The sequence below is a fragment of the Oncorhynchus nerka genome, linkage group LG1, assembly GCF_034236695.1.
Source record: "Oncorhynchus nerka isolate Pitt River linkage group LG1, Oner_Uvic_2.0, whole genome shotgun sequence".
Lineage (NCBI taxonomy): Eukaryota > Metazoa > Chordata > Actinopteri > Salmoniformes > Salmonidae > Oncorhynchus > Oncorhynchus nerka.
This window is the reverse complement of record NC_088396.1, coordinates 52664359-52685994: the sequence shown is the minus strand read 5'-3', so window position 1 is coordinate 52685994 and position 21636 is coordinate 52664359. Positions and strand designations below refer to the sequence as shown.

General features: G+C 43.8%; 1 protein-coding gene across 1 annotated transcript in view; it reads right to left on the bottom strand.

Annotated features, from left to right (window-relative positions):
• ptprna (protein tyrosine phosphatase receptor type Na) overlaps nt 1–21636 on the bottom strand; it is a 136187-nt gene that overhangs the window by 27478 nt on the left and 87073 nt on the right. Inside the window, exons 14-19 of the mRNA XM_065019643.1 lie at nt 15434–15661; nt 13864–14011; nt 13511–13584; nt 13352–13429; nt 11933–12052; nt 9895–10061 (exon numbers count right to left, since the gene is read on the bottom strand). Coding sequence (XP_064875715.1) covers nt 9895–10061; nt 11933–12052; nt 13352–13429; nt 13511–13584; nt 13864–14011; nt 15434–15661 — 815 coding nt within the window. The remainder of the gene's footprint in view (nt 1–9894; nt 10062–11932; nt 12053–13351; nt 13430–13510; nt 13585–13863; nt 14012–15433; nt 15662–21636) is intronic.

Below are 21636 nucleotides of genomic sequence, written 5' to 3'. Positions count from 1 at the left end.
CTAGTATCACTGCTCTGACTAGTATCACTGCTCTGACTAGTATCACTGCTCTGGCTAGTGTCACTGCTCTGACTAGTCTCACTGCTCTGACTAGTATCACTGCTCTGACTAGTATCACTGCTATTATCACTACTCTGACTAGTTTCACTGCTCTGACTAGTATAACTGCTCTGACTAGTATCACTGCTCTGACTAGTATCACTGCTCTGACTAGTGTCACTGCTCTGACTAGTGTCACTGCTCTGACTAGTATCACTGCTCTGACTAGTATCACTGCTCTGACTAGTCTCACTGCTCTGACTAGTCTCACTGCTCTGACTAGTCTCACTGCTCTGACTAGTCTCACTGCTCTGACTAGTGTCACTGCTCTGACTAGTATCACTGCTCTGACTAGTATAACTGTTCTGACTAGTATCACTACTCTGACTAGTGTCACTGCTCTGGCTAGTATCACTACTCTGGCTAGTATCATTACTCTGGCTAGTATCACTGCTCTGGCTAGTATCACTACTCTGACTAGTATCACTGCTCTGGCTAGTATCACTACTCTAACTAGTATCACTGATATTATCACTACTCTGACTAGTTTCACTGCTCTGACTAGTATCACTGCTCTGACTAGTATCATTGTTCTGACTAGTATCACTGTTCTGACTAGTATTACTGCTCTGACTAGTATCACTGCTCGACTAGTGTTACTGCTCTGGCTAGTATCACTGTTCTGACTAGTATCACTGCTCTGACTAGTATCACTGTTCTGACTAGTATCACTGCTCTGACTAGTCTCACTGCTCTGACTAGTCACTCACTGCTCTGACTAGTATCACTGCTCTGACACTGCTCTGAGTATCACTGCTCTGACTAGTATCACTGCTCTGGCTAGTATAACTGATCTGACTAGTTTCTCTGCTCTGACTAGTCTCACTGCTCTGACTAGTCTCACTGCTCTGACTAGTCTCACTGCTCTGACTAGTCTCACTGCTCTGACTACTATCACTGCTCTGGCTAGTATAACTGATCTGACTAGTATCTCTGCTCTGACTAGTATCACTACTCTGACTAGTGTCACTGCTCTGACTAGTGTCACTGCTGACTGACTAGTGTCACTGCTCTGACTGGTATCACTATTCTGACTAGTATCACTACTCTGACTAGTATCACTGCTCTGACTAGTATCACTGCTCTGACTGGTATCACTGCTCTGACTAGTATCACTGCTGTGACTAGTATAACTGTTCTGACTAGTATAACTACTCTGACTAGTATCACTGCTCTGACTAGTCTCACTGCTCTGACTAGTCTCACTGCTCTGACTAGTATCACTGCTCTGACTAGTATCACTGCTATTATCACTACTCTGACTAGTATCACTACTCTGACTAGTATAACTGTTCCTACTAGTATCACTACTCTGACTAGTGTCACTGCTCTGACTAGTATCACTGCTCTCTAGGCTAGTGTCATTGCTCTGGCTAGTATCACTGCTCTGACTAGTATCACTGCTCTGACTAGTGTCACTGCTCTGACTAGTATCACTGCTCTGACTAGTATCACTGCTCTGACTAGTATCAGTGCTCTGACTAGTATCACTGCTCTGACTAGTATCACTGCTCTGACTAGTATCACTGCTCTGACTAGTATCACTGCCCTGGCTAGTATCACTAGTATCTACTAGTATCACTGCTCTGACTAGTATCACTGCTCTGACTAGTATCACTGCTGACTAGTGTCACTGCTCTGTAGTGTCACTACTCTGACTAGTATCACTGCTCTGGCTAGTATCACTGCTCTGACTAGTATCACTGCACTGACTAGTATCACTGCTCTGACTAGTCTCAGTAGTATCACTGCTCTGACTAGTATCACTGCTCTGACTAGTATCACTGCTCTGGCTAGTATCACTACTCTGACTATTATCACTCCTCTGGCTACTATCACTGCTCTGACTAGTCTCACTGCTCTGACTAGTATCACTGCTCTGACTAGTATCACTGCTATTATCACTACTCTGACTAGTATCACTGCTCTGACTAGTATCATTGTTCTGACTAGTATCCCTGTTCTGACTAGTATCACTGCTCTGACTAGTATCACTACTCTGACTAGTATCACTGCTCTGACTAGTATCACTGCTCTGGCTAGTACTCTATTATCACTACTCTGACTAGTATCACTGCTCTGACTAGTATCATTGTTCTGACTAGTATCACTGTTCTGACTAGTATTGCTCTGACTGCTCTGACTAGTATTACTGCTCTGACTAGTATCACTGCTCTGACTAGTGTCACTGCTCTGACTAGTATCACTGCTCTGACTAGTATCACTGCTCTGACTAGTATCACTGCTCTGACTAGTGTCACTGCTCTGACTAGTCTCACTGCTCTGACTAGTATCACTGCTCTGACTAGTATCACTGCTCTGACTAGTGTCACTGCTATTATCACTACTCTGACTAGTTTCACTGCTCTGACTAGTATCACTGCTCTGACACTGCTCTGACTAGTATCACTGCTCTGACTAGTATAACTGCTCTGACTAGTCTCACTGCTCTGACTAGTATCACTGCTCTGACTGACTAGTATCACTGCTCTGACTAGTGTCACTGCTCTGACTAGTATCACTGCTCTGACTAGTATCACTGCTCTGACTAGTATCACTGCTCTGACTAGTATAACTGTTCTGACTAGTATCACTGCTCTGACTAGTATCACTGCTCTGACTAGTGTCACTGCTCTGACTAGTATCACTGCTCTGACTAGTGTCACTGCTCTGACTAGTATCACTGCTCTGACTAGTATCACTGCTCTGACTAGTCTCACTGCTCTGACTAGTATCACTGCTCTGACTAGTATCACTGCTCTGACTAGTATCACTGCTCTGACTAGTGTCACTGCTCTGACTAGTATCAACTGTTCTGGCTAGTATCACTACTCTGACTAGTATCACTGCTCTGACTAGTATCACTGCTCTGACTAGTGTCACTGCTCTGACTAGTATCACTGCTCTGACTAGTATCACTGCTCTGACTAGTATCACTGCTCTGACTAGTATCACTGCTCTGACTAGTCTCACTGCTCTGACTAGTATCACTGCTCTGACTAGTATCACTGCTCTGACTAGTATCACTGTTGACTGACTAGTGTCACTGCTCTGACTAGTATCACTGCTCTGACTAGTATCACTACTCTGACTAGTATCACTGCTCTGACTAGTATCACTGCTCTGACTAGTATCATTGTTCTGACTAGTATCCCTGTTCTGACTAGTATCACTGTTCTGACTAGTATCACTACTCTGACTAGTATCACTGCTCTGACTGGTACCACTACTCTGACTAGTACCACTGTTCTGACTAGTATCACTGCTCTGACTAGTATCACTGCTCTGACTAGTATCACTGCTGACTGACTAGTATAACTGTCCTGACTAGTATAACTACTCTGACTAGTATCACTGCTCTGACTAGTATCACTGTGACTAGTCAATGTTCTGACTAGTATCACTGCTCTGACTAGTATCACTGCTATTATCACTGCTCTGACTAGTATCACTACTCTGACTAGTATCACTGACTAGTATCATCACTACTGCTGACTAGTATAACTGTTCCTACTAGTATCACTACTCTGACTAGTGTCACTGCTCTGACTAGTATCACTGCTCTGACTAGTATAACTGCTCTGACTAGTCTCACTGCTCTGACTAGTGTCACTGCTCTGACTAGTCTCACTGCTCTGACTAGTGTCACTGCTCTGACTAGTCTCACTGCTCTGACTAGTATCACTGCTCTGACTAGTATCACTGCTCTGACTAGTATCACTGCTCTGACTAGTATCACTACTCTGACTAGTGTCACTGCTCTGACTAGTATCACTGCTCTGACTAGTATCACTGCTCTGACTAGTATCACTGCTCTGACTAGTATCACTGCTCTGACTAGTATCACTACTCTGACTAGTGTCACTGCTCTGACTAGTATCACTGCTCTGACTAGTATCACTGCTCTGGCTAGTATCACTACTCTGACTAGTATCACTGCTCTGACTAGTCTCACTACTCTGACTAGTCTCACTGCTCTGACTAGTATCACTGCACTGACTAGTATCACTGCTATTATCACTACTCTGACTAGTATCACTGCTCTGACTAGTATCATTGTTCTGACTAGTATCCCTGTTCTGACTAGTATCACTGCTCTGACTAGTATCACTACTCTGACTAGTATCACTGCTCTGACTAGTATCACTGCTCTGGCTAGTGTCACTGCTATTATCACTACTCTGACTAGTATCACTGCTCTGACTAGTATCATTGTTCTGACTAGTATCACTGTTCTGACTAGTATTACTGCTCTGACTAGTATTACTGCTCTGACTAGTATCACTGCTCTGACTAGTGTTACTGCTCTGACTAGTATCACTGCTCTGACTAGTATCACTGCTCTGACTAGTATCACTGCTCTGGCTAGTGTCACTGCTCTGACTAGTGTCACTGCTCTGACTAGTATCACTGCTCTGACTAGTATCACTGCTATTATCACTACTCTGACTAGTTTCACTGCTCTGACTAGTATCACTGCTCTGACTAGTATCACTGCTCTGACTAGTATCACTGCTCTGACTAGTCTCACTGCTCTGACTAGTATCACTGCTCTGACTAGTATCACTGCTCTGGCTAGTGTCACTGCTCTGACTAGTCTCACTGCTCTGACTAGTATCACTGCTCTGACTGGTACCACTACTCTGACTAGTACCACTGTTCTGACTAGTATCACTGCTCTGACTAGTATCACTGCTCTGACTAGTATCACTGCTCTGACTAGTATCACTAGCTGTGTTCTGACTATCCCTGTTCTGTATAACTGTCTGACTAGTATAACTACTCTGACTAGTATCACTGCTCTGACTAGTCTCACTGCTCTGACTAGTATCACTGCTCTGACTAGTATCACTGCTCTGACTAGTATCACTGCTATTATCACTGACTAGTATCACTACTCTGACTAGTATAACTGTTCCTACTAGTATCACTACTCTGACTAGTATAACTGTTCCTACTAGTATCACTCTGACTAGTGTCACTGCTCTGACTAGTATCACTGCTCTGGCTAGTGTCACTGCTCTGGCTAGTATCACTGCTCTGACTAGTATCACTGCTCTGACTAGTCTCACTGCTCTGACTAGTGTCACTGCTCTGACTAGTATCACTGCTCTGACTAGTATCACTGCTCTGACTAGTGTCACTGCTCTGACTAGTGTCACTGCTCTGACTAGTGTCACTGCTCTGACTAGTCTCACTGCTCTGACTAGTGTCACTGCTCTGACTAGTCTCACTGCTCTGACTAGTCTCACTGCTCTGACTAGTATCACTGCTCTGACTAGTATCACTGCTCTGACTAGTATCATTGTTCTGACTAGTATCCCTGTTCTGACTAGTATCACTGTTCTGACTAGTATCACTACTCTGACTAGTATCACTGATCTGACTGGTACCACTACTCTGACTAGTACCACTGTTCTGACTAGTATCACTGCTCTGACTAGTATCACTGCTCTGACTAGTATCACTGCTGTGACTAGTATAACTGTCCTGACTAGTATAACTACTCTGACTAGTATCACTGCTCTGACTAGTCTCACTGCTCTGACTAGTATCACTGCTCTGACTAGTATCACTGCTCTGACTAGTATCACTGCTATTATCACTACTCTGACTAGTATCACTACTCTGACTAGTATAACTGTTCCTACTAGTATCACTACTCTGACTAGTATCACTGCTCTGACTAGTATCACTGCTCTGACTAGTATCACTGCTCTGACTAGTATCACTGCTCTGACTAGTGTTACTGCTCTGACTAGTATCACTGCTCTGACTAGTGTCACTGCTCTGACTAGTGTCACTGCTCTGACTAGTATCACTGCTCTGACTAGTATAACTGCTCTGACTAGTATCACTGCTCTGACTAGTGTCACTGCTCTGACTAGTCTCACTGCTCTGACTAGTCTCACTGCTCTGACTAGTATCACTGCTCTGACTAGTATCACTGCTGCCTATTATCACTACTCTGACTAGTATCACTGCTCTGACTAGTATCACTGCTCTGACTAGTATCATTGTTCTGACTAGTATCCCTGTTCTGACTAGTGTCACTGCTCTGACTAGTCTCACTGCTCTGGCTAGTATCACTACTCTGACTAGTATCACTGCTCTGACTAGTGTCACTGCTGACTAGTATCACTACTCTGACTAGTATCACTGCTCTGACTAGTATCATTGTTCTGACTAGTATCACTGTTCTGACTAGTATTACTGCTCTGACTAGTATTACTGCTCTGACTAGTATCACTGCTCTGACTAGTGTTACTGCTCTGACTAGTATCACTGCTCTGACTAGTATCACTGCTCTGACTAGTATCACTGCTCTGACTAGTATCACTGCTCTGGCTAGTGTCACTGCTCTGACTAGTGTCACTGCTCTGACTAGTATCACTGCTCTGACTAGTATCACTGCTCTGACTAGTATCACTGCTATTATCACTACTCTGACTAGTTTCACTGCTCTGACTAGTATCACTGCTCTGACTAGTATCACTGCTCTGACTAGTATCACTGCTCTGACTAGTCTCACTGCTCTGACTAGTATCACTGCTCTGACTAGTATCACTGCTCTGGCTAGTGTCACTGCTCTGACTAGTCTCACTGCTCTGACTAGTATCACTGCTCTGACTAGTATCACTGCTCTGACTAGTATCACTGCTATTATCACTACTCTGACTAGTATCACTGCTCTGACTAGTATCACTTGTAGTATCTGACTAGTATCCCTGTTCTGACTAGTATCACTGCTCTGACTAGTATCACTACTCAGACTAGTATCACTGCTCTGACTAGTATCACTGCTCTGGCTAGTGTCACTGCTATTATCACTACTCTGACTAGTATCACTGCTCTGACTAGTATCATTGTTCTGACTAGTATCACTGCTCTGACTAGTATTACTGCTCTGACTAGTATTACTGCTCTGACTAGTATCACTGCTCTGACTAGTGTTACTGCTCTGACTAGTATCACTGCTCTGACTAGTATCACTGCTCTGACTAGTATCACTGCTCTGACTAGTATCACTGCTCTGACTAGTATCATTGTTCTGACTAGTATCCCTGTTCTGACTAGTATCACTGCTCTGACTAGTATCACTACTCTGACTAGTATCACTGCTCTGACTAGTATCACTGCTCTGACTAGTATCATTGTTCTGACTAGTATCCCTGTTCTGACTAGTATCACTGTTCTGACTAGTATCACTACTCTGACTAGTATCACTGATCTGACTGGTACCACTACTCTGACTAGTACCACTGTTCTGACTAGTATCACTGCTCTGACTAGTATCACTGCTCTGACTAGTATCACTGCTGTGACTAGTATAACTGTCCTGACTAGTATAACTACTCTGACTAGTATCACTGCTCTGACTAGTCTCACTGCTCTGACTAGTATCACTGCTCTGACTAGTATCACTGCTCTGACTAGTATCACTGCTATTATCACTACTCTGACTAGTATCACTACTCTGACTAGTATAACTGTTCCTACTAGTATCACTACTCTGACTAGTGTCACTGCTCTGACTAGTATCACTGCTCTGGCTAGTGTCACTGCTCTGGCTAGTATCACTGCTCTGACTAGTCTCACTGCTCTGACTAGTCTCACTGCTCTGACTAGTGTCACTGCTCTGACTAGTGTCACTGCTCTGACTAGTCTCACTGCTCTGACTAGTGTCACTGCTCTGACTAGTCTCACTGCTCTGGCTAGTATCACTACTCTGACTAGTATCACTGCTCTGACTAGTATCATTACTCTGACTAGTGTCACTGCTCTGACTAGTATCACTGCTCTGACTAGTATCACTGCTCTGGCTAGTATCACTGCTCTGACAAGTATCACTGCTCTGACTAGTCTCACTGCTCTGACTAGTATCACTGCTCTGACTAGTATCACTGCTCTGACTAGTATCATTGTTCTGACTAGTATCCCTGTTCTGACTAGTATCACTGCTCTGACTAGTATAACTACTCTGACTAGTATCACTGCTCTGACTAGTATCACTGCTCTGACTAGTATCATTGTTCTGACTAGTATCCCTGTTCTGACTAGTATCACTGTTCTGACTAGTATCACTACTCTGACTAGTATCACTGATCTGACTGGTACCACTACTCTGACTAGTACCACTGTTCTGACTAGTATCACTGCTCTGACTAGTATCACTGCTCTGACTAGTATCACTGCTGTGACTAGTATAACTGTCCTGACTAGTATAACTACTCTGACTAGTATCACTGCTCTGACTAGTCTCACTGCTCTGACTAGTATCACTGCTATTATCACTACTCTGACTAGTATCACTACTCTGACTAGTATAACTGTTCCTACTAGTATCACTACTCTGACTAGTGTCACTGCTCTGACTAGTATCACTGCTCTGGCTAGTGTCACTGCTCTGGCTAGTATCACTGCTCTGACTAGTCTCACTGCTCTGACTAGTCTCACTGCTCTGACTAGTGTCACTGCTCTGACTAGTATCACTGCTCTGGCTAGTGTCACTGCTCTGGCTAGTATCACTGCTCTGACTAGTCTCACTGCTCTGACTAGTCTCACTGCTCTGACTAGTTTCACTGCTCTGACTAGTGTCACTGCTCTGACTAGTCTCACTGCTCTGACTAGTGTCACTGCTCTGACTAGTCTCACTGCTCTGGCTAGTATCACTACTCTGACTAGTATCACTGCTCTGACTAGTATCATTACTCTGACTAGTGTCACTGCTCTGACTAGTATCACTGCTCTGACTAGTATCACTGCTCTGACTAGTATCACTGCTCTGACTAGTGTTACTGCTCTGACAAGTATCACTGCTCTGACTAGTCTCACTGCTCTGACTAGTATCACTGCTCTGACTAGTATCACTGCTCTGACTAGTATCATTGTTCTGACTAGTATCCCTGTTCTGACTAGTATCACTGCTCTGACTAGTATAACTACTCTGACTAGTATCACTGCTCTGACTAGTATCACTGCTCTGACTAGTATCATTGTTCTGACTAGTATCCCTGTTCTGACTAGTATCACTGCTCTGACTAGTATCACTGCTCTGACTAGTATCATTGTTCTGACTAGTATCCCTGTTCTGACTAGTATCACTGCTCTGACTAGTATAACTGCTCTGACTAGTATCACTGCTCTGACTAGTCTCACTGCTCTGACTAGTATCACTGCTCTGACTAGTATCACTGCTGTGACTAGTATAACTGCTCTGACTAGTATCACTGCTCTGACTAGTCTCACTGCTCTGACTAGTATCACTGCTATTATCACTACTCTGACTAGTATCACTACTCTGACTAGTATAACTGTTCCTACTAGTATCACTACTCTGACTAGTGTCACTGCTCTGACTAGTATCACTGCTCTGGCTAGTGTCACTGCTCTGGCTAGTATCACTGCTCTGACTAGTCTCACTGCTCTGACTAGTCTCACTGCTCTGACTAGTATCACTGCTCTGACTAGTCTCACTGCTCTGACTAGTATCACTGCTCTGACTAGTCTCACTGCTCTGACTAGTATAACTGTTCTGACTAGTATCACTGCCCTGACTAGTATCACTGCTCTTTATAGTATCACTGTTCTTGAATAGCCTTTACGTCTCGGCCTCAAGGCCTTCGTCAGACCCGATACATAAAGCTTATTTAGAAAGCAGTGAGGCTAGCAAGCGCAGTGAGACTGTCAAGAGCAGTGATACAATCAAGAGCAGTTAAGTTGCAGTGAATTAAGTGATACTGCCAAGTGGTGTACTGTATGTCAAGCTGCACGATCAGACAGCGTCTGCAGTACCTGCGGAAGTCCAGCAGAGGGCGTGTGGAGGTAGGGATTCCGTTGGCGGGCCAGCTGAGCAGATGGAACTGTGTCAGGGTTCGAGTCTCCTGGGTCTGAACGTTCTTCAGGTAGAAACTACGAACCAGGAAGTCCTTACACCAGATGTGTTCAGAGACCAAGTTCACCTTGTAGGGAACAAAGATAATTGAATATCACCGAGTGGGCACCTGAACAAGGCAGTTAAATCGACTGTTCCCCGGGCGCCGTAGACGTGGATGTCGATTAAGGCAGCCCCCCCACCCCTCCCTGTACCTCTCTGATTCAGAGAGGTTGGGTTAAAATGCGGAAGACACATTTCAGTTAAAAGCATTCAGTTGTACATCTGTCTAATGCTTTTTGTCTTTATTTTTCTTTCTTTTTTGTTGTTTTTTTGTTGCTTACATATGTATACGATCACATCTATGTCTCTATTATGCAGGGAATACCTTGGGGACACATTTCCAAAATTAAAATCACTCGGAGCTGATTTGCTGTTGTTTTTACAATGTTTTAAGTCAACAACAACCAGTTGGTGTACCCTGCTGTAGTTTTATCTGACAGTTTGATCTCCTTTACCTCTTTACCACAATATAATTAGAAGGACTGCAGTAGAATGGTGGGTGGATCGACTATGTGTACTCAGGACTGCAGTAGAATGGTGGGTGGATCGACGATGTGTACTCAGGACTGCAGTAGAATGGTGGGTGGATCGACGATGTGTACTCAGGACTGCAGTAGAATGGTGGGTGGATCGACTATGTGTACTCAGGACTGCAGTAGAATGGTGGGTGGATCGACGATGTGTACTCAGGACTGCAGTAGAATGGTGGGTGGATCGACGATGTGTACTCAGGACTGCATATCCAATTACCATAGAGTCTGAGAGGGATTTTTCCTTCTTCATCTGTACCACATTGAATAGTGCTGTTAATACAGAGATACACTATAAGAAAGTGGTTCTCAATCCTGGTCCCGGGGGCCCAAAGGGGTGCACATTATTATTTTTATTTTTTTCCTTAGGACTGGCCACCCCACAGCCTGGTTCCTCTCTAGGTTTCTAATCTCCACCCCACAGCCTGGTTCCTCTCTAGGTTTCTAATCTCCACCCGGCATAGCCTGGTTCCTCTCTAGGTTTCTAATCTCCACCCGGCATAGCCTGGTTCCTCTCTAGGTTTCTAATCTCCACCCGGCACAGCCAGAAGAGGACTGGCCACCCCACAGCCTGGTTCCTCTCTAGGTTTCTAATCTCCACCCCTCATAGCCTGGTTCCTCTCTAGGTTTCTAATCTCCACCCGGCACAGCCAGAAGAGGACTGGCCACCCCGCATAGTCTGGTTCCTCTCTAGGTTTCTAATCTCCACCCCACATAGCCTGGTTTCTAATCTCCACCCCACATAGCCTGGTTCCTCTCTAGGTTTCTAATCTCCACCCGGCACAGCCAGAAGAGGACTGGCTACCCCTCATAGCCTGGTTCCTCTCTAGGTTTCTAATCTCCACCCGGCACAGCCAGAAGAGGACTGGCCACCCCACATAGCCTGGTTCCTCTCTAGGTTTCTAATCTCTACCCGGCACTGCCAGAAGAGGACTGGCCACCCCTCATAGCCTGGTTCCTCTCTAGGTTTCTAATCTCCACCCCACATAGCCTGGTTCCATGTTCTGTTATAATCTCCACCCGGCACAGCCAGAAGAGGACTGGCCACCCCTCATAGCCTGGTTCCTCTCTAGGTTTCTTCCTAGGTTTTGGCCTTTCTAGGGAGTTTTTCCTAGCCACCGTGCTTCTACACCTGCATTGCTTGCTGTTTGGGGATTTTAGGCTGGGTTTCTGTACAGCACTTTGAGACATCAGCTGATGTAAGAAGGGTTTTATAAATATTTGATTTGATTTGAACTACTCACAGGATTGAAATCATCAACTCGTCATCAGATTTACATGATTTGAATCAGGTGTGTAGTTGCTAAGGACCAGGAATTGAGAACTACTGATAACGATATATATACTGTATATATAAACCCCTCACCTCGTAGATGTGGTAGAGGGACGATCCCTCGTCAGGCCAGTAGCGAACACACTGAGTCTCTCCGTCCTCAACCAGGGCAGTCATCATCACTATCACTGTGCAGCCATTCTCCCACACCATCTATAGTACAACAACACACTGTCTCACAGCAGACTGTACTGGTATATACTGTGATTCACATGCTAGACTAGGGCTGTACTGGTACATACTGTGATTCACATGCTAGACTAGGGCTGTACTGGTACATACTGTGATTGACATGCTAGACTAGGGCTGTACTGGTACATACTGTGATTCACATGCTAGACTAGGGCTGTACTGGTACATACTGTGATTGACATGCTAGACTAGGGCTGTACTGGTACATACTGTGATTCACATGCTAGACTAGGGCTGTACTGGTACATACTGTGATTGACATGCTAGACTAGGGCTGTACTGGTACATACTGTGATTGACATGCTAGACTAGGGCTGTACTGGTACATACTGTGATTGACATGCTAGACTAGGGCTGTACTGGTACATACTGTGATTGACATGCTAGACTAGGGCTGTACTGGTACATACTGTGATTGACATGCTAGACTAGGGCTGTACTGGTACATACTGTGATTGACATGCTAGACTAGGGCTGTACTGGTACAGACTGTGATTGACATGCCAGAGTAGGGCTGTAGTGGTACAGACTGTGATTGACATGCTAGACTAGGGCTGTACTGGTATAGACTGTGATTGACAAGCCAGACTAGGGCTGTACTGGTATAGACTGTGATTGACATGCTAGACTAGGGCTGTACTGGTACATACTGTGATTGACAAGCTAGACTAGGGCTGTACTGGTATAGACTGTGATTGACATGCTAGACTAGGGCTGTACTGGTACAGACTGTGATTGACAAGCCAGAGTAGGGCTGTACTGGTATAGACTGTGATTGACATGCTAGACTAGGGCTGTACTGGTACAGACTGTGATTGACAAGCCAGAGTAGGGCTGTACTGGTACAGACTGTGATTGACATGCTAGACTAGGGCTGTAGTGGTACAGACTGTGATTGACAAGCTAGACTAGGGCTGTACTGGTATAGACTGTGATTGACATGCTAGACTAGGGCTGTACTGGTACAGACTGTGATTGACATGCTAGACTAGGGCTGTACTGGTACATATTGTGATTGACATGCTAGACTAGGGCTGTACTGGTACAGACTGTGATTGACAAGCTACACTAGGGCTGTACTACTGCCCCATGTCCTTCTACATCCACTGTGTCACTATAGCTGCGTTTACACAAGTAGCCCTGTTCTGATCTTTTCCAAGTTTCAGTTTATTAATGTGCCATTAAAGCGCTTTCCTTCAACATTTTGGTCAGCGGACACTCAAGCTAAAAGTTCCTCAGCGTACTATGTGTTCCACTGACCTGCCAGAAGTCAGCGATGGTGTGTGCCAGTGGTCCCTGGGTGGCGATGTAAGCAGGCAGTCGAGGATCGTGGTCAATCTGGGGTTTTACAGACAGAGGATATTAATGACACCTGTGTCAACCACGGGACATCACAAGAGCAGCAGTGAGAGATCTTACTATGATGCTGGCGTTGATGTAGTCTTCCTTGGTGGAGTTGCTCTCCGCCTTCAGTTTTACACGGGAGTGGTCATCTAGAACAGAACAGATAGTAACTAACCAAGCTCTAGAAGAGGATCGTAGATGTAACATTAAGTCCTGGATTCAATCTGACGCAGACGAACGGCCTGCGCACAGCAATAGGCTTGTAAAAAAGGCTATTTTTTTTTTTCCCCCGACGTTTGCTGAGATCGCGCTTGTCTCTAAAGGCTACGGATGCTCATCTCAAGCAGAAAAAACACCTTTATTATGTGATGTTTGAATCCCAGCCCAGGACTAGAGGATAAACCCGAGGAGAGGTAAATGAGACCTACAGGGAAGAGACTCAGGGCAGCGGTTTTTCTCCAGCTGGGATTCACTCTGCCCGACGGTGACAGCACTGGGTTCAGCCTGGTAGGAACACAGAGCATTCCATTCCTTCATGAGACGGTCCTTATCCTTCAAATGATCCTCCATATAGGCCTGAGGAGAAGGACACGAACGTTATGAACAGAGTTCAGCATATCTCTGCCATATTAAGACTAGTTGTTAGAGTGTATCTCTGCCATGCCATATTAAGACTAGTTGTTAGAGTGTATCTCTGCCATATTAAGACTAGTTGTTAGAGTGTATCTCTGCCATATTAAGACTAGTTGTTAGAGTGTATCTCTGCCATGCCATATTAAGACTAGTTGTTAGAGTGTATCTCTGCCATATTAAGACTAGTTGTTAGAGTGTATCTCTGCCATATTAAGACTAGTTGTTAGAGTGTATCTCTGCCATATTAAGACTAGTTGTTAGAGTGTATCTCTGCCATATTAAAACTAGTTGTTAGAGTGTATCTCTGCCATGCAATATTAAGACTAGTTGTTAGAGTGTATCTCTGCCATATTAAGACTAGTTGTTAGAGTGTATCTCTGCCATATTAAGACTAGTTGTTAGAGTGTATCTCTGCCATATTAAGACTAGTTGTTAGAGTGTATCTCTGCCATATTAAGACTAGTTGTTAGAGTGTATCTCTGCCATGGGATATTAAGACTAGTTGTTAGAGTGTATCTCTGCCATGGGATATTAAGACTAGTTGTTAGAGTGTATCTCTGCCATGGGATATTAAGACTAGTTGTTAGAGTGTATCTGATGAGAGCTCAAAGGCATTATCATTATTAAACAATCAGGGCCTATTTCCTGGACACAGATAAATATAATGACCCCATACCCTCTGATACTGACCAGTAGTAAATATAATGACCCCATACCCTCTGATACTGACCAGTAGTAAATATAATGACCCCATACCCTCTGATACTGACCAGTAGTAAATATAATGACCCCATACCCTCTGATACTGACCAGTAGTAAATATAATGACCCCATACCCTCTGATACTGACCAGTAGTAAATATAATGACCCCATACCCTCTGATACTGACCAGTAGTAAATATAATGACCCCATACCCTCTGATACTGACCAGTAGGAAATATGACCCCATACTCTCTGATACTGACCAGTAGTAAATATAATGACCCCATACCCTCTGATACTGACCAGTAGTAAATATAATGACCCCATACCCTCTGATACTGACCAGTAGTAAATATAATGACCCCATACCCTCTGATACTGACCAGTAGTAAATATAATGACCCCATACCCTCTGATACTGACCAGTAGTAAACATAATGACCCCATACCCTCTGATACTGACCAGTAGTAAACATAATGACCCCATACCCTCTGATACTGACCAGTAGTATATATAATGACACCATACCCTCTGATACTGACCAGTAGTAAATATAATGACCCCATACCCTCTGATACTGACCTGTAGTAAATATAATGAACCCATACCCTCTGATACTGACCAGTAGTAAATATAATGACCCCATACCCTGACACTGACCAGTATCATGTGACCAGTAGAGATGTCCATCTTGGACTGGGCGGGCTCCTCGCTCCAGGAGGGCGTACTGCTGTGTGAGGAGGGGCTGTGTTGTGGGCCGTCACTGAACTGGGACGACACACTGCTCACCCTGGAGGTGTCTGTCCCCCTCCGACCCCCCGCTCCCACACCCACAGCCTCCTGACGACTGAGCGAAGTCTTGGCTGCCATGTGCTGCCGGCAGAGCTCCTAGGAAGTCGACAGAAAGATATTCCGGTAAACGAATCCCTTTCATCAGCCATAATTATAATTCACAACTCGTGAGACATTTAATAGAGACGTTATGGTAAAATGTCACACAAAGCAACTAACAATTGTGTATGGAGATGTATGCCCAATACAAAATGATAACCAACTCATCTTGGCCTTGCCACAATATTGGAATTACTTACCTGCCACCCGTTAAAAACATAAATGGCTTAGAATGATTAGTGTAAATAAAAAAAAATGCATCACGTGAAGTCCAATGTTTTGACAGCAATGCAGCATAATATTCAAGTCAGTTGGGAACAGGGCTTTGATGTCCCAATACCTTGACACCGGGTCTTTGAACTGACATATCTATCCTTTCATTTCAATTAAAGCTATTATATCAAATACTTGCTACAAAAATAATGCTCAATATATGGGGCATTGAACAGTCAGCCCTGTGCAGACTCTGCCACGAGGAAACAGAATCAATAGATCAGTCAGTCCTGTGCAGACTCTGCCACGAGGAAACAGAATCAATAGAACAGTCAGTCCTGTGCAGACTCTGCCACGAGGAAACAGAATCAATAGATCAGTCAGTCCTGTGCAGACTCTGCCACGAGGAAACAGAATCAATAGAACAGTCAGCCTTGTGCAGACTCTGCCATGAGGAAACAGAATCAATAGAACAGTCAGCCCTGTGCAGACTCTGCCACGAGGAAACAGAATCAATAGAACAGTCAGCCTTGTGCAGACTCTGCCACGAGGAAACAGAATCAATAGATCAGTCAGCCCTGTGCAGACTCTGCCACGAGGAAACAGAATCAATAGATCAGTCAGTCCTGTGCAGACTCTGCCACGAGGAAACAGAATCAATAGATCAGTCAGTCCTGTGCAGACTCTGCCACGAGGAAACAGAATCAATAGATCAGTCAGTCCTGTGCAGACTGCCATGAGGAAACAGAATCAATAGATCAGTCAGTCCTGTGCAGACTCTGCCACGAGGAAACAGAATCAATAGATCAGTCAGTCCTGTGCAGACTCTGCCACGAGGAAACAGAATCAATAGATCAGTCAGTCCTGTGCAGACTCTGCCACGAGGAAACAGAATCAATAGATCAGTCAGTCCTGTGCAGACTCTGCCACGAGGAAACAGAATCAATAGATCAGTCAGTCCTGTGCAGACTCTGCCACGAGGAAACAGAATCAATAGATCAGTCAGTCCTGTGCAGACTCTGCCACGAGGAAACAGAATCAATAGATCAGTCAGTCCTGTGCAGACTCTGCCACGAGGAAACAGAATCAATAGAACAGTCAGCCCTGTGCAGACTCTGCCACGAGGAAACAGAATCAATAGAACAGTCAGCCTTGTGCAGACTCTGCCACGAGGAAACAGAATCAATAGATCAGTCAGTCCTGTGCAGACTCTGCCACGAGGAAACAGAATCAATAGAACAGTCAGCCTTGTGCAGACTCTGCCACGAGGAAACAGAATCAATAGATCAGTCAGTCCTGTGCAGACTCTGCCACGAGGAAACAGAATCAATAGATCAGTCAGTCCTGTGCAGACTCTGCCACGAGGAAACAGAATCAATAGATCAGTCAGTCCTGTGCAGACTCTGCCACGAGGAAACAGAATCAATAGATCAGTCAGTCCTGTGCAGACTCTGCCACGAGGAAACAGAATCAATAGAACAGTCAGCCCTGTGCAGACTCTGCCACGAGGAAACAGAATCAATAGATCAGTCAGTCCTTGTGCAGACTCTGCCACGAGGAAACAGAATCAATAGAACAGTCAGTCCTGTGCAGACTCTGCCACGAGGAAACAGAATCAATAGATCAGTCAGTCCTGTGCAGACTCTGCCACGAGGAAACAGAATCAATAGAACAGTCAGCCCTGTGCAGACTCTGCCACGAGGAAACAGAATCAATAGATCAGTCAGCCCTGTGCAGACTGCCACGAGGAAACGGGATGAAACGACATATTTTCTGGTGCTGTTCATCGGTGGCTCGCTTTTGGAGTCAGGTCCAGGAATGGTTGTTATGTCATAATATCAGGGTGCAGATGGACCTGCAAACTGTATTGTTAGGGGATCTGAAAAAAACATGATCATTTAACGGGAAATGTCATTATGCTCATGGGTAAAGTATTTATTTTTAGGGCATTATTGGTAGAAATGTTACAAATGTTGAGGTCCAGGGCCCTCGTCTGTCATCATAGTAAAATGAGGGATGTAATGCAAAAGTAAATAGCAAAATGTTGTTATAAACTATGTGGTTAGACCCCTGAATGCTGATTGGTTGAAAGCTGTGGAAGAATTAAAGCAACAAAGCCAGAGGGGGTGTGGCATATGGCCAATAAACCAGGGTTAAGGGCTGTTCTCAGGCACGACGCAACGTGATTAACACGAAAGGCTGGGGGGGGGTGGTATATGGCCAATAAACCAGGGTTAAGGGCTGTTCTCAGGCACGACGCAACGTGATTAACACGAAAGGCTGGGGGGTCTCAATCATGGTGATGACGATCATGATGAGGCCTAACCTTTCCCAGAGTTACTTAAAGATCACCACTTTATTTTAAGAACCTGTCCCAGAGTCTAATACTGAGGGCTACATACAGTTGAAGTCGGAGGTTTACGTACACCTTAGCCAAATATATTTAAACTCAGTTTTTCACAATTCCTGACATTTAATCCTAGTAAAAATTCCCTGTCTTGGGTCAGATAAGATCACCACTTTATTTTAAGAATGTGAAATGTCAGAATAACGGTAGAAAGAATGATTTATTTCAGCTTTTATTTCTTTCATCACATTTCCAGTGGGTCAGAAGTTTACATACACTCAATTAGTATTTGGTAGCATTTCCTTTAAATTGTTTAACTTGAGTCAAACATTTTGGGTAGCCTTCCACAAGCTTCCCACAAAAAGTTGGGTGAATTTTGGCCCATTCCTACTGACAGAGCTGTTGAAACCGAGTCAGGTTTGTAGGCCTCCTTGCACGCTTTTTCAATTCTGCCCACAAATGTTCTATAGGATTGAGGTCAGGGCTTTGTGATGGCCACTCCAATACCTTGACATTGTTGTCCTTAAGCCATTTTGCCACGACTTTGGAAGTATGCTTGGGGTCATTGTCCATTTGGAAGACCCATTTGCGACCAGGCTTTAACTTCCTGACTGATGTCTTGAATGTTGCTTCATAATATCCACATATTTTTTCCATCCTCATGATGCTATCTGTCACGACATTGCCCTCTTTGGGGATAGCGAGTACCATCCCCCTCTCTCTCTCACCCCCTACCAACAGGCTCTATTAGGCAGGTCATAAATTCCTTGAGGAGTTCTCTCCTCATGGCCGGAGTATAAGAGAGAGTGAGTTTTCATAGAGAGAACAAAGGAATTTCTTCCACCTCACAGAACTTGAGAACTGAACAATATTCATGTTCTGGAGAATGTATAAAAGGTCGGTGAGGTAGCCAGCTACGAACTGGTCCGTTTGGTACAATTTTGTGAAACTCATGAGAGACAATACAGCCACATTAACATAACTCTGTTTATACAAGAGTCTCAGTTATGAGACTCTTGCATCTAATTGCATCTAATTGTTGTATAAAATGAATGAGTAAAGATTAAACTATTTGTGAAATTATGTTGTGTGATTTTAAACTGTTTAATGAAAGCGAACCAAATTCCCTTTAAAGTTAACTAAGTCATTGGCCCACCCCATGAGCACAGACATTGATCTAGCATCATGGGACAGCCTTTTTCTGCTCTTCCGAATATAACCCCCACCTGGAGAATCATCTGCAGACCAGCTTACCTTGATAACTACGAGAGGGCTAAGGTTTCAGACCAGTACCTCATCACAGAGGGAATTAAGGTTTGAGTAGATTGCTGAATCTTTTAATCATACCACGTGGTTAAACTCTGAGACCATCGATCCGACAGAAGAAGAGCTACTCTTCAATACTAATTACTAGTCTGCAGCTAGAAATGATGTACCCGTGAATGCGAGGACCGACAACCGCTGAAATATCTATTCTATAACAACACTGCTGAATGTTACTCTGAACTATCCATTCTAACCACGGCAGAGAGGGCGGACAAACTCTCCAACAGAAACTAACTTTCCAACAGAGATCACGACGACACACTGAGTGTAAATATATATATTGATTGCAATTATTCCAGAATGACTGAATGTTCATGTGCAAAGGATTAGCATTTCAATTGTTTTAATTATTAACTTTGTATTGTCTTATCTTTCGCGCCCTTCTTAGTCCCTTTGTCTACCAAGCCGCCATACTGGTTTAGCCCACTAGGGCACATTCTGCTATCATTTCCTTGTAACTGTCACACCCTGACCTTAGTATTCTTTGTTTTCCTTGTTATTTTGTTTAGGTTAGGGTGTGACATGGGTGATGTATGTTTTTTTTAAACTTGTCTAGGGGTTTTGCATGTTTATGGGGCTGTGTCCTTTCTAGGTAAATTGTATGTCTATGGTTGCCTAGATTGGTTCTCAATTAGAGGCAGCTGTCTATCGTTGTCTCTGATTGGGAACCATATTTAGGCAGCCATATTCTGTGGGTACTTTGTGGGTGATTATCTATGTCAGTTGCTTGTGTCAGCACAGTTTTCGTATTATAGCTTCACGGTCGTTATTCGTTTATTGTTTTGGTTCAGTTTACTTCATGTTCTTTCTTCAATAAAGAAGAATGTATACTAACCACGCTGCGTTTTGGTCCTCACCTTCTACTCTATACGACGATCGTGACTAACTATATCTACTCTTTAATTGTTTATGCATTTCTGTGATTATTAAGTTACTAAATGATTTAAGACAATTGATGTATGGATGAGTCATTGTGAAGACTGGGTTTGTGCAGATAACAGAACCAACAATTTACGACGTTTGGAATGAGACTTAACATGAGGTAAAGAATAACTCATTAATTAGAAGACTAATTGATCAGATATAAAAAATCTGAAAGTTATATTAGGAAAATTATAACGCTGTAATCTGACTTTCTAATTAATTACATTTACATGATTAAGTTAGTTTAATCACGTAATAATAATTACAGAGAATTTATTTGATAAAAAAAGACCTCTATTTTGTGAAGTGCACCAGTCCCTCCTGCAGCAAAGCACCTCCACAACATGATGCTGCCACCCCCGTGCTTCACGGTTGGGATGGAGTTCTTCGGCTTGCAAGCGTCCCTCCTTTTCCTCCAAACATAACGATGGTCATTATGACCAAACAGTTCTATTTTTGTTTCATCAGACCAGAGGACATTTCTCCAAAGAGTACGATCTTTGTCCCCATGTGCAGTTGCAAACCGTAGTCTAGCTTTTTTTATGGCGGTTTTGGAGCAGTGGCTTCTTCATTGCTGAGCGGCCTTTCAAGTTATGTCGATATAGAACTCGTTTTACTGTGGATATAGATACTTTTGTACCTGTTTCCTCCAGCATCTTCACAAGGTCCTTTGCTGTCATTCTGGGATTGATTTGCACTTTTCGCACCAAAGTACGTTCATCTCTAGAAGACAGAATTCGTCTCCCTCCTGAGTGGTATGACGGCTGCGTGGTCCCATGGTGTTTATACTTACGTACTATTGTTTGTACAGATTTGTTTAAAAAAAATGGAGGTGTTGGTTGATTACTTTAGATTTTCCCATGATGTCAAGCAAGGAGGCACTGAGTTTGAAAGTAGGCCTTGAAATATCTTCACAAATACACTTCCAATTGACTCAAATGATGTCAATTAGCCTATCAGAAGCTTCTAAAGCCATGACATACTTTTCTGGAATTTTCCAAGCTGTTTAAAGGCACAGTCAACTTAGTGTATGTAAACTTCTGACCCTACGGAATTGTGATACAGTGAAATTATCTGACTTGCCAAAACTATAGTTTGTTAACAAGAAATTTGTGTAGTGGTTGAAAAACGAGTTTTAAAGACTCCAACCTAAGTGTATGTA